At 47.6% G+C, this 13,030-nt stretch overlaps 1 protein-coding gene across 1 annotated transcript in view; it reads left to right on the top strand.

Moving 5' to 3' along the window:
* clpb (caseinolytic mitochondrial matrix peptidase chaperone subunit B) overlaps positions 1-3,447 on the top strand; it is a 185,513-nt gene extending 182,066 nt beyond the window's left edge. Inside the window, exon 16 of the mRNA XM_038818471.1 lies at positions 2,531-3,447. Coding sequence (XP_038674399.1) covers positions 2,531-2,779 — 249 coding nt within the window. The 3' untranslated portion in view covers positions 2,780-3,447. The remainder of the gene's footprint in view (positions 1-2,530) is intronic.
* The last annotated feature ends 9,583 nt before the right edge of the window (positions 3,448-13,030 follow it).

The following is a 13,030-nucleotide window of genomic DNA, read 5'->3' as shown; positions in this document are numbered from 1 at the left end:
GGATTTGTTACGGGAAAATTGTGTTTAACTAGAATTTTTTAATGAGATAACAAAGAGGATTGACGAGGGTAATGCTGTTGATGTGGTGTACACGGACTTCCAAAAGGCCATGATAGAATGGTGGAGCAGACTCGATGGGCCAAATGGCCTAATTCTGTTTCTATATCTTATGAACTTATAAAGCATTTGATACAGAGCGAAGCCAACAGCGAGGGTTCAATCAACGTACTGACTGAGGTTATTCATTTAGGCCCCGCTCTCCCAACGTCTGAGGTGTGGTGATCCTCCAGTTAAATCACCACCAATCAGCTCTCCCCCTCAAAGGGGAAAGCAGCCTTTGATCATCTGGGACTGTGCCGACTTTACTTACTTTATGCTCTTTATAATATGGTGGCCAGAACTGTTCTCAGTATGGTCTAACCCAGGTTTGATGCATAGAATCAACAAAGGCTGGCAACATATTCCAGAGGCTCTCTGTTCTCCAGGAACAGTAGGGAAGAACTTCCCATCTTCCAGTCAAACCCTGCTCCTGCAGAGTTCCAGTTCACGTCATGGATGTGACAGTGGCTGCATTGGTGGTCATCTTTCAAGATCCTATAGACTCTGAGATGGTCCCAGCAGACTGAAAGATTGCAAATTTAGCCCCATTGTTTAAGAAAGATGGGAGAGATAAGGGGGAACCATTGGATGTGGTGTACTTGGATTTTCAGAAGGCTTTCAATAAGATCCCACACAAGAGCTTAGTAATCAAAATTGGGCCATGTGGGATCGGGGGGCAATATAGTGGCATGGATTGGACAGAAAACACAGAAGGAATAAAGGTAGCAGGTTGGCAGGCTAATGGGGTGCCTCAAGAATCATTGATGGGGCAGCTGCTGTTCACAATGTATATCAATGATTTGGCTACGGGGGTCAAATGTAATGTTTCCAAGTTTGCTGATGACACAAAACTAAGTGGGAATGTGAGTTGTGAGAAGAATGCAAAGAGGCTCCACGCTTAGTAAGTGGCCAAGAACATGGCAGATGGATTATAATATGGACAAGTGAGAAGTTATCCCCTTTGATAGGAGGGACTCAGAGACACGCAGCGTATTTCGGAAATGGTGAGAAATTGGAAAGTGTTGATGTCCAGAGGGACCCGGGTGGCTTTGTTCATAAGACACTGAAAGCTAACATGCAGGTGCAATGAGCTATTCGGAAGGCAAACGGTATGTTGACCTTCTTCGCAAGAGGGTTTGAGCACAGGAGTGAAGATGTCTTGCTTCAATTATATAGAGTTTTGGTGAAACTACACCTGGAGTATTGCTCATAGTTTTGGACTCCTTCCCAAACGGAGGATATACTTGCCACTGAGGGAGCGAAGTCTTCGCCAGACTAATTCCTGAGGTGGCTGGATTGTCGTATGAGGAGAGATTGAGGAGACTGGGCCTGTATTCTCTGGAGGTTATAAGAATGAGTGGTCATCGTCTTGAAACTTTCAAAGAATGTTAAGCGGCTACGCAGAGTAGATACAGAAAGGACGTTTCCTTGGAATCAGACGTCACAGTGTCAGGATGAGGGGTTGACCATGAGGACTGAGATGAGGAGGAATTTCTTCACTCAGAAGATAGATAGATAGAGAAATACAGCACAGAACAGGCCCTTCGGCCCACGATGTTGCGCCGAACTTTTGTCCTAGGTTAATCATAGAATTTTGGACAATTTGTCATGGCCAATCCACCCAACCTTTGGAATCTTTGGAATTCCCGACTCCAAAGGGTGATGGATGTTCAAGGCAGAGATCAATAGATCTCTGGATACTAATGACATCAAGGAAAATGGGGAATGTGCAGGAAAATGTGTTGAGATTGGTGGTCAGCTGCGGTCTATACGCATGGCAGGGCAGGTTCGCGTGCCTGAGTCCTGCTCGTATGACTACAGCTCCGCCTTCAACACCGTATTCCCAGCCAAGCTCATATCAAAACTCCAAAATCTAGGACTTGGCTTCTCCCTCTGCAACTGGATCCTCGACTTTCTGACCCACAGACCACAATCAGTAAGGAATGGAGAATAGGTCTTACGAGGAAAGGTTGAGGGTGCTAGGCCTTTTCTCATTAGAACGGAGAAGGATGAGGGGTGACTTGATAGAGGTTTATAAGATGATCAGGGGAATAGATAGAGTAGACAGTCAGACAATTTTCCCCGGGTGGAACAAACCATTACAAGGGGACATAAATTTAAGGTGAATGGTGGAAGATATCGGGGGGATGTCAGAGGTAGGTTCTTTACCCAAAGAGTAGTTAGGGCATGGAATGCATTGGATAGGTACAGGGATTACGGTAAAATGATGGAGTGGAGATTAATTTGTTCTTAATCTAGGACAAAGGTTCGGCACAACATCGTGGGCCGAAGGGCCTGTTCTGTGCTGTATTTTTCTATGTTCTATGATTCTATCTTCTGCCTGGCCATAGAGCACAAATTCACATATTATGACCATTGATGATGGAATTTTATATATTCCGCTCATAACGGCCTCATGTTATTTTCCCAGGTGGAGCGGCGTGTTGTAAACCAGCTGGCAGCTGCCTATGAACAGGAACTTCTGCCTCGCGGATGCACGCTCCGCATTGCTGTGGAAGGTTCCGGCATGGGAATGACGAGGGAGCAAGATGTGGAGCATGGGGAGCCCGACTCCAAGGGCGCGAAGATCAGGCTAGAGATCGTGGAGAAAGACAGCAAGTCCCGCAGGCTGGACATCAGGGTTCCGGTCAAAGCAGACAAGGTGGCCCACCTGTTGTAGCACTCTGCGGACAAGGGCCGGAACTTCCACCAAGACTGACTACTGCCAAACGGAAATGGAAAGATTCACACACCCCCATCCCCTCTCCTCCCCCCGGACTCTCCATCCCTTCACCAAATTGGTCCTGTTATCTCCACTCCTCTCCCTCGCTACTGGCTCTTGCTGCGGTGTGGGATTCAAAGGCTTATTTTTGGTCGCACCGCCCCCAATCTGTCCACCACGCACCAACAGACCCAGAGGCACAAACCCCAGGGGTCCGAACAACATTCTCCTCTTCCTTTGTGTTGGTTCTGAGGGATCAGGTTGCCGTCTCCTGTGCCAGGAGTCACCGCAGAGCGTCAGCAACCAGTTTATCTCTGGTTGGTTTTATTTTCCTTTTGTTGTGATTTGCGAAAGACCCAGAATTATTGCGACTGATTGTATCTCAGCGCAGAGAGTGGAAAAGCTGCCAGTCTCTACAGTGTGCGCCATCGACTGAGTGAGCGATTGTTCACTAAATCGTCTTGTCTGTTTACAGAGGGACAGTGCAAAACAGATGATTCCTCATTTAGTTTCTGATTTTCCCGAATTACAGTTTGAACTGCCGACACTCAGCAATGATTGTGGACTTTTGTTATTTCACCCATCCATCAGACCACAACACAAATAAACAAGATGCTTCAATGGCAGATACCTTTTGTTATGGGGTTTAATATCATCACTGCGTACAATCCAGAGGGACGTTTGAACCATACCCCTCCTCCCCACAGACCCAGGACACCTGCCCCTTGAAACCCAGCCCCAGGCCCATCTTTCATTTCTTCCTCACTACCTTCTCCCTCTTTGAGTTTGAGGGTTTGCAAAGGGCCTTTTTTACGTCCAGTTCACTAAAACCAACACAACGAATCCAGCCAATTGCCGTCCCATCCATCTGCTGTTTTCAGCAAGGCGATGGAAGGGGGTCCTCAATAATGCAATCAGGCAGGAATAAGTCAGCAATTACCTGCTCACGGATACTCAGTTTGGTTTCCACCAGGGTCACTCAGGTCCTGACCTCATTACAACCTTGGTCTGAACATTGGCAAAAGAGCAGAATGCCAGAGGTGAGAGTGACTGCCCTTGATCAAGGCAGCGTTTTGACCGAGTATGGCATCAAGGAGCCCTCGCGAAACTGGAGTCAGTAGGAATCAGGGGGAAACCCTCCATTGGTTCCATTCATACCTCTCATGCCAACCATCTCCCTCCCAGGGCGTCACTGCAGGAGTTGCTCAGGGTAGTGTCCGAGCCCAACCATCTTCGGCTGCTTCATCAATGACCTTCCTTCCATCGTAAGATCAGAAGTGAGGATGTTCACTAGTAATTGTACAATGTTCAGCACCATTCGCAACTCATTACCAAAGATGTGCAGGTTGGGTGGATTGGCCATGAAAAATTGTCCAAAATTCTATGATTAACATAGGACAAATGTTCGGCGCAACATCGTGGGCCGAAGGGCCTGTTCTGTGCTGTATTTCTCTATCTCTATCATTACCTGCGGGCAGCACGGTAGCATAGTGGTTAGCACTGTGGCTTCACAGCGCCAGGGTCCCAGGTTCGATTCCCCGCTGGGTCACTGTCTGTGCGGAGTCTGCAAGTTCTCCCAGTTTCCTCCGGGTGCTCCGGTTTCCTCCCACAGTCCAAAGACGTGCAGGTTATGTGGATTGGCCATGATAAATTGCCCTTTGTGTCCAAAAAAGGTAAGGAGGGGTTATTGGGTTACGGGGATAGGGTGGAAGTGAGGGCTTAAGTGGGTCGGTGCAGGCTCGATGGGCCGAATGGCCTCCTTCTGCATTGTATTTTCTATGTTCATCAGAAATGTAGCAAGAAATGGACAATGTTCAGGTTTGGGCTGACAAGTGGCAAGTAGTATTCACGCCACACACGTACCATCTCCGACATGAAAATCTAAGCACCTCCCCATGACATTCAATGGCATTGCCATCACTGAATCCCCCACAATCAACATCCTGGGATTTATCATTGATCAGAAACTGAACTGGACTAGCCACATTAATACTGTGGCTACCAGAAGCTGGGAATCCTGCAGTCAGTAACTCACCTTCTGACTCCCCAGGGCCTGCCCACCATCTACAAGGCACAAGTCAGGAGTGTAATGGAATACTCTCCACTTGCCTGGACGAATGCAGCTCCAACAACACTCAAGAAGCTCGACACCATCCAGGACAAAGCAGCCCATTTGATCGGCACCCCATCCACCTTCTTAAACATACTCTTTCATTGCTGTTTTTTGGAGCTTGCTGTGCGCAAATTGGCTGCCTCATTTCCCAGATTGCAACAGCAACTACACTTCAAAAAGTGCCTCATTGGCTGTCTTGGGACATCCTGGAGTCTTTTTGTCTCTTATGCTCGACTGAATTGGAGCGGCACAGTGGTTAGCACTTTTGCTGCACAGCGCCAGGGACCCCGGTTCGATTCCAGCCTTGGGTGACTGTGTGAAGTTTGCACGTTCTCCCTGTGTCTGTGTGGGTTTCCTCCAGATGCTCCGGTTTCCTCCCAAAGATGTGTAGGTTAGGTGAATTGGCCATGATAAATTGCCCAAACGTTAGGCGGGGTTACGGGGATAGGAGCGGGGGATTGGGCCTAGGTCAGGGGTGCTCTATTGGAGCAAGAGCCGGTGCAGACTTGATGGGCCAAATGGCCTCTTTCTGCACTGCAGGGATTCTATAAATTCAGCAATTGAACCAAAGGGGCATCAGCATTTCCAAATTTCTTCATAATCAGCCTATTCCCACTTCCAAGTCAAAGAAGTGAATTGTAATCAGGAGCAGGAGGCCTAGTCAATTCTTATTTCTATTATCCAACAGTGCTGAGACTATTTGAGGGTCTCTCCTTTGGGGATCAAGCCTGGAACCTGTCGCAGTGCAGGTTGAACAATGGCTTGTGATTATATAGTATCTTCAAAATAGGAAAATAATCTGAAATGCTCTGTAGAAGCATAATCAAGCCAGAATTGGAAGAGTGCAGAGATCTCAGGAGCATTATAGGGCTGGAGGAGATTATACAGATAAGTAGGGTAGAGACCAGGATATACAAGGCAATGGGCAAGTGCTAGAAAATGGGATTGCAGAAAATAAGGAAGTATGGAATTGAAGGTGATTTAGCGGTTTGGATCAGTAATTGGCTAGCTGAAAGAAGACAGAGGGTGGTGGTTGATGGCAAATGTTCATCCTGGAGTTCAGTTACTAGTGGTGTACCGCAAGGATCTGTTTTGGGGCCACTGCTGTTTGTCATTTTTATAAATGACCTGGAAGAGGGTGTAGAAGGATGGGTTAGTAAATTTGCAGATGACACGAAGGTCGGTGGAGTTGTGGATAGTGCTGAAGGATGTTATAGGATACAGAGGGACATAGATAAGCTGCAGAGCTGGGCTGAGAGGTGGCAGATGGAGTTTAATGCGGAAAAGTGTGAGGTGGTTCACTTTGGAAGGAGTAACAGGAATGCAGAGTACTGGGCTAATGGCAAGATTCTTGGTAGTGTAGATGAACAGAGAGATCTCGGCATCCAGGTACATAAATCCTTGAAAGTTGCCACCCAGGTTAATAGGGCTGTTAAGAAGGCATATGGTGTGCTAGCCTTTATAAGCAGGGGGATTGAGTTTCGGAACCACAGGGTCATGCTGCAGCTGTACATAACTCTGGTGCGGCCACACCTGGAGTACTGCGTGCAGTTCTGGTCACCACATTATAGGAAGGATGTGGAAGCTTTGGAAAGGGTTCAGAGGAGATTTACTAGGATGTTGCCTGGTATGGAGGGAAGGTCTTACGAGGAAAGGCTCAGGGAATTGAGGTTGTTTTCGTTAGAGAGGAGAAGGCTGAGAGGTGACTTAATAGAGACATATAAGATAGTCAGAGGGTTAGATAGGGTGGACAGTGAGAGTCTTTTTCCTCGGATGGTGATGACCAACACGAGGGGACATAGCTTTAATTGAGGGGTGAGAGATATAGGACAGATGTCAGAGGCAGTTTCTTTACTCAGAGAGTAGTAGGGGTGTGGAACGCCCTGCCTGCAACAGTAGTAGACTCGCCAACTTTAAGGGCATTTAAGTGGTCACTGGATAGACATATGGATGAAAATGGAATAGTGTAGGTCAGATAGGCTTCAGATGGTTTCACAGGTCGGCGCAACATCGAGGGCCGAAGGGCCCGTACTGCGCTGTAGTGTTCTATGTTCTAGGTAGATCGGTGCTTGATGGCCAGTGTGGTCACGACGGGCAGAAGGGCCTCTTTAGGTGCTGTAAAAGCTCTATGGTGTGAAGGGATTTAGGCATGGCTAGACTGGGAGCCAGTGAGGGCAGTGGAGGTCGAACTGGACTGGTGTACATTGGGACGCAGGCAGTAAAGGTTTGGGTGAGCTCAAGGTTGCAAAGGCCGGAAGACTGGGAAGTGATTCAGTCAGAAGCACATTTGAATAGCTGAGTCTGGAGGAGGTAACGTGTAATTGCTCAGCCACATTCCCTGCATCTGGGGACAGCTGACCCATAGATATTAATGATGCTTCCCTGTTCCTGCGGAGCTGCTTTTACATGGAAAAGGGGGACATTGACAGAGCCCTCCCAGGTAGTCAGTGGCTTCTGCCCCGCCTTCCCAATCTGCTGTGTGGCTCTTAAGAAACACGGACTAATCTGTTGGGTCTGCTGCCTGTAGCTCAGAGTAAGAAACACAGATTGGAAGCATGGAGAAATGTCAGCGTATAACACCGCAACTCATTGATCAGCATACCCCAAAATATTTACAACCAATTGTACTGTAGGAAACACAGGACAAATTTACGCACTCCAAGGTCTGACTGGAAGCAGAGAGCCATGTCCGGTAATTCCTCGAGTTTAAAACAATGACAGACAATCCCATTTAAATGCACTAATTGTTTAATATGTTTCAAAGGATTGGATTGGATTTGTTTATTGTCACGTGTACCGAAAAGTATTTTTCTGCGAGCAGCTCAACAGATCATTAAGTACATGGGAAGAAAAGAAAATACATAATAGGGCAACAGAAGATATACATTGTAACTGCATAAGCATCGGCATCGGATGAAGCATACAAGGTATGGTGTTAATGAGGAATAAGAGGGTCATTTAGGAGTCTGGTGACAGTGGGGATGCAGCTGTTTTTGAGTCTGTTCGTGCGTGTTCTCAGACTTCTGTATCTCCTGCCCGATGGAAGAAGTTGGAAGAGTGAGTAAGCCGGGTGGGAGGGATCCTTGATTATGCTGCCTGCTTTCCCCAGGCAGCGGGAGGTGTAGATGGAATCAATGGATGGGAGGCAGGTTTGTGTGATGGACTGGGCGGTGTTCACGACTCTCTGAAGTTTCTTGCGGTCCTGGGCCGAGCAGTTGCCGTACCAGGCTGTGATGCAGCCCGATTGGATGCTTTCTATGGTGCATCTGTAAACGTTGGTAAGGGTTAATGTGGACATGCCGAATTTCCTGAGGAAGTATAGCCGCTGTTGAGCTGGGAAGATGCAGGGAGAAGATTTTCCCAGGATGACAGTCCACCAGCCTCCCCGAACAGGTGCCGGAATGTGGCGACTAGGGGCTTTTCACAGTAACTTCATTGAAGCCTACTTGTGACAATAAGCAATTTTCATTTTATTTCATTGACTTTCATTGGGACCGGACAATCCCAGTGATGGGGGCGGCCAGGAAATCCCACCCTCGGTGTCAGTCCCACAATAAGGGGGAATGAGAAAAAAAATGTTGTTCCTCAAATGTTTGTTACCTTTAGAATTCCCTCCCGCAGTGAGCTGCAGATACTGTCATTGAGTATATTCAATTCGGAGATAGACAGATTTTGGGTTACTGAGGGAACCAAGTGTGGGGCTATGAAGCAGAGATGGACGATCAGCCATGATCTTATTGAATGGCCTCTGCTAGCTCCTACTCCTTGCCTGATGATAACGACCTGATCTTTTTTGTAAGTGATGTTGGCTGGGGGTAGATATTGGCCGGGGCACTGAGGGGAACCCCCCACCTGTTCTTCAAAATAGCCCTTTGTCATTTAGAATTTTTTTTTAGAATAGCCAATTCTTTTGTTTTGCAGTTAAGGGGCAATTTAGCGTGGCCAGTCCACCTACCCTGCACATATTTGGGTTGTGGGGGCGAAACCCACGCAAACACGGGGAGAATGTGCAAACTCCACACGGACAGTGACCCAGGGCCGGGATTCGAACCCGGGTTTTCAGTGCTGTAGACAGCAGTGCTAACCACTGTGCCATGTTCTGCCCTCGCCCCCCCCCCCCCCCCCCTTTTTGTCATCTTTTACATCCTCCTGAGGGGACGGCAGCCACGGCTCCCAGTTTAAAGTCTTATTCGAAAAACAGCGGGCTGGATTCTCCGATTTGCAGACTATGTGCTGACGTCGGCATGGGAACAGTAGCGTTTTACGCCAGATTAAAACGGGGCAAAAGCTGCACCGATCCTCCGTTTGGTGGGGAGGGGGGGGTTAGCAGCCGTGCAGCGTAAAGCCCCCGGCTTTACCTGCGGATATGGCCAGATGATTGCTGGGTCCGTGGCCGTATGCGGCCTGCAGCAGCCATGCTGTGCAATATGGTGCCGGCCACGCATGGACCCAGCCTGCCAAAAACTACCCCCCACCCCCTGTAACCAGCCTCGCCACCACCCTCCAGCCTCCCGACGAAGGCCCCCCTACCAGCGGAACGGCTCCCCCCACGACCGCGGCGACGCTGGGCTCAGTCCGCCGCCACCATGTCGGGTTCACGGGGGAAAAAAATGTTAACGTTCCACGTCGTTGGGAACTCGACCCATCGGGGGTGGAGCATCGGGGGAGGACCTCAGGTGAGGTCCTGAGGCCGTCCATAAGGCGTGCGGCAAAGAGGTGTAGACAGTTTAAGTGTGTGGTCAACAAAATGGCCGATGGGGAATACTGTAGGGAAGGGTGAGATTCTATGGTAGAATAGAAAAACAATTTTTTTTTTAAAGGCGCGAGCCTCCTAAATGTTGATGTTCAGAGAGATTTGGGTGTGCTCGTACAAGGAACACAAAGTTAGCGCGCCCTTACAGCAAGCAATTAGAGAAATAGCATGTTGGTTTTCATTGCAAGGGGGATCGGAGGACAAGAATAAGGAAGACTTGCTTTAATTATCCAGATCATTGCGGAGACCACAGCTGGAGTACTGTGTGCAGTTTGAGGCTTCATAGACTTGGAAAATTGAGTACAAAAGCAGGGAAGGTCTACTGAACCTTTATAAACCTCTGGTTAGGCCCCAATTAGAGTATTGACTCTAGTTTTGGTCACCACACTTTGAGAAGGATCTGAGTGTCCTCGAGAGGGTGCAGAGGAGCTTTACCAGAATCGGTCCAGGAATGAGCGATTTTAGTTACAAGGTTGGGTTGGAGAAGCTGGGGTTGTTCTCCTTGGAATGAAGGAGGTTGAGGGGAGATTTGATAGAGGTTTACAAGATAATAACAGGATTGGATAAGGTAGAGAAAGAAACGCTGTTCCCATCAGCTGATGCTATAAGGACTGGGGAGAGACACAGATTGAAGGTTCTGAGGAAGACATGCAGTGGGGATGTGAGGAAAAACCTTTGTTACACTCACCCACGAGGGGGGTGGATACGGAGACGGCGAATGATTTCCAAAGGCTATTGGATGGGCTCTTGCGGGAAATAAACCTGCAAGTTATGGGGATAGAGCGGGGGAATGGGACTGGTGGGATTGCTTTGAATGGCCTCCGTCTGATCGATAAATGACTATGACCAAATTACTCTATATTTTGGATAAACTTGCATTGGAGATGGTCCAGCGAAGCTTCACACAATTGATGGATTAGGGAGCTGTCCTATGATTAGAGGATGGGTGAATTGGACCGATATAAATAATAATTTTTATTGTCACAAGTAGGCTTACATTAACACTGCAATGAAGTTACTGTGAAAAGCCTCTAGTCGTCACATTCCGGCGCCTGTTTGGGTGCACAGAGGGAGAATTCAGAATGTCCAATTCATCTAACAGCACGTCTTTTGGGATTTGTGGGAGGAAACCGGAGCACCCGGAGGAAACCCACGCAGACACGGGGAGAACGTGCAGACTCCGCACAGACAGTGACCCAAGCCGGGAATCGAACCTGGGACCCTGGTGCTGTGAAGCAACAGTGCTAACCACTGTGCTATTGTGCTGGCCACTGAGTTCCCAGGAGTTTAGAAGAATGAGAGGTGAGCTGAGTTCTGAAGGGTGGACACAGCAACTTGTTTCCTCCTGGCTGGGTGATCTAAAGCACGGGGGCACTGTCTCAGGACATGTGTTGACCATTTAGGACTGAGGTGAGGAGAATTGTCTTCACTTAAAGAGTTGTGAATCTTTGGAGTTCTCTACCCCATGGGGTTGTGGATGATCCATTGTTGAGTACCTTCAAGCTGGGGATGGGTCGTCTAGTTCTCCAGGAAATGGGTGGATTTGGGGAGCAGGCACGAAAATGGATTTGAAGGTGAACCGTGACTTTATTGAATGGCAGATCTGGTTCCAGCTCCTCCCGCTCCTATTCCTTAGGTTCTTGGGTGTAAAAACATCCTGTTCCAAAAATAGTTCTGCCTAAACCTCTTCACTTGTCCTCCTCCGAGATTCTCCCTAAAAACTACTTTTTTGACCATGTATTTGATCATCGTTTTTCAATCTCTCTTCCCTTGTCTCAGTGTCAATTTTTGTTTGGTAATTGCACCTATGAAGCACCTTGGGAGGTTTTACTACCTCAAAAACACTCTGTAAATATAAGTTGTAGCTACAAAAGAGTGGTGATGCAATGAAGGACTGCGCTAATTGAAAGTAAAAAGGCTGAAATGTGTGTTTCACCATCTCTCCCTCCCATCCTATCCAGCTCTCCCAGTCTTCAGGAGCTCAGAGAAGCATGTTCAGACCCCCATCCCTGTGATCTGAGCAGTGTAAATAACATTAGCATGCTAATTCCTCCATTCGCTCCCCTTCTTTGCAATTTGCCAAGGGGAATTAAGTAAATTAGCAGGGAAATGTGCAAGGATATGTGGTAAACCAAGAGTGACAGGTTAGGGTTAGAGGGCAGATCATTAGTCTAAAATATACAGCTCCACAAGGTCCACAAACAATAAAAGGGAATAAGTGTGAGGCGAAAAATGACAAGGAAATTCAATTACTGTAGCAGCCACATGTGTGCCTTCTATAATTCCATTAACTCCTTCGAATAGTGACTGTCTTTTCTCCAGTGCTGGTAACAGTGTGGGGATTTTATATATAGACTCGTACGGCACAGGAGAAGGCCCATTGTGCACGTCCAGTTCCAATTTGTCCCACTCGTCCTCACTCTTTCCCCAGAGCCTGACAATTTTCCTTCCTTTGCAAGTATTTATCAAATTCCCGTTTCAAATATATTATTGATTCTGAAACCATTTTCTTAAAATTTTGCTCAACTTTCTCTACTACTGGGAATACTTTTTTTTCATATAAATTTAGAGTACCCAATTAATTTTTCAAATTAAGGGGCAATTTAGTGTGGCCAATCCACCTACCCTGCCCATCTTTGGGTTGTGGGGGAGAAACCCACGCAAACACGGGGAGAATGTGCAAACTCCACACGGACAGTCACCCAGAGCCGGGATCAAACCTGGGACCTCGGCGACGTGAGGCTGCAGTGCTAACCACTGCGCCACTGTGCTGCTCTGCCCCTGAGGATACTGAACGTCTGACAACTCCTTAAATTAACCAATCATCGTACGCAAGCCTAGACCGACAGCCGCACGACAGACAAACAAGAGATTGTCCCAACCAAGCTACTCTCCTGAGGATATTGCTAGATGGTGACAGTGAACAGGACCCTTGCCTAATGTTTCTTCTGTCTTGGCTAGTAATAACCAGTTAGTCATAATGTGGATATCCTCATTCAGGCCGGTTATCTCAGAACAGTTTCCGTGCTGCACCGCGTGAGATGGGTTAACTCAAGTCAATCTGGGAATCAGGTTTGGGACTTTCCTGACTGCGCTAACAGAAGAGAAACAAAATCACGGAGAATACAGTCACTGAGAATACAGTCACTGAGATTACAGTCACAGATTACAGTCACTGAGATTACAGTCACTGAGATTACAGTCACAGATTACAGTCACTGAGATTACAGTCACTGAGATTACAGTCACTGAGATTACAGTCACAGATTACAGTCACTGAGATTACAGTCACTGAGATTACAGTCACTGAGATTACAGTCACTGAGATTACAGTCACTGAGAT

Source organism: Scyliorhinus canicula, chromosome 14, assembly GCF_902713615.1.
Source record: "Scyliorhinus canicula chromosome 14, sScyCan1.1, whole genome shotgun sequence".
NCBI lineage: Eukaryota > Metazoa > Chordata > Chondrichthyes > Carcharhiniformes > Scyliorhinidae > Scyliorhinus > Scyliorhinus canicula.
This window is presented reverse-complemented; position numbering and strand designations above follow the sequence as displayed.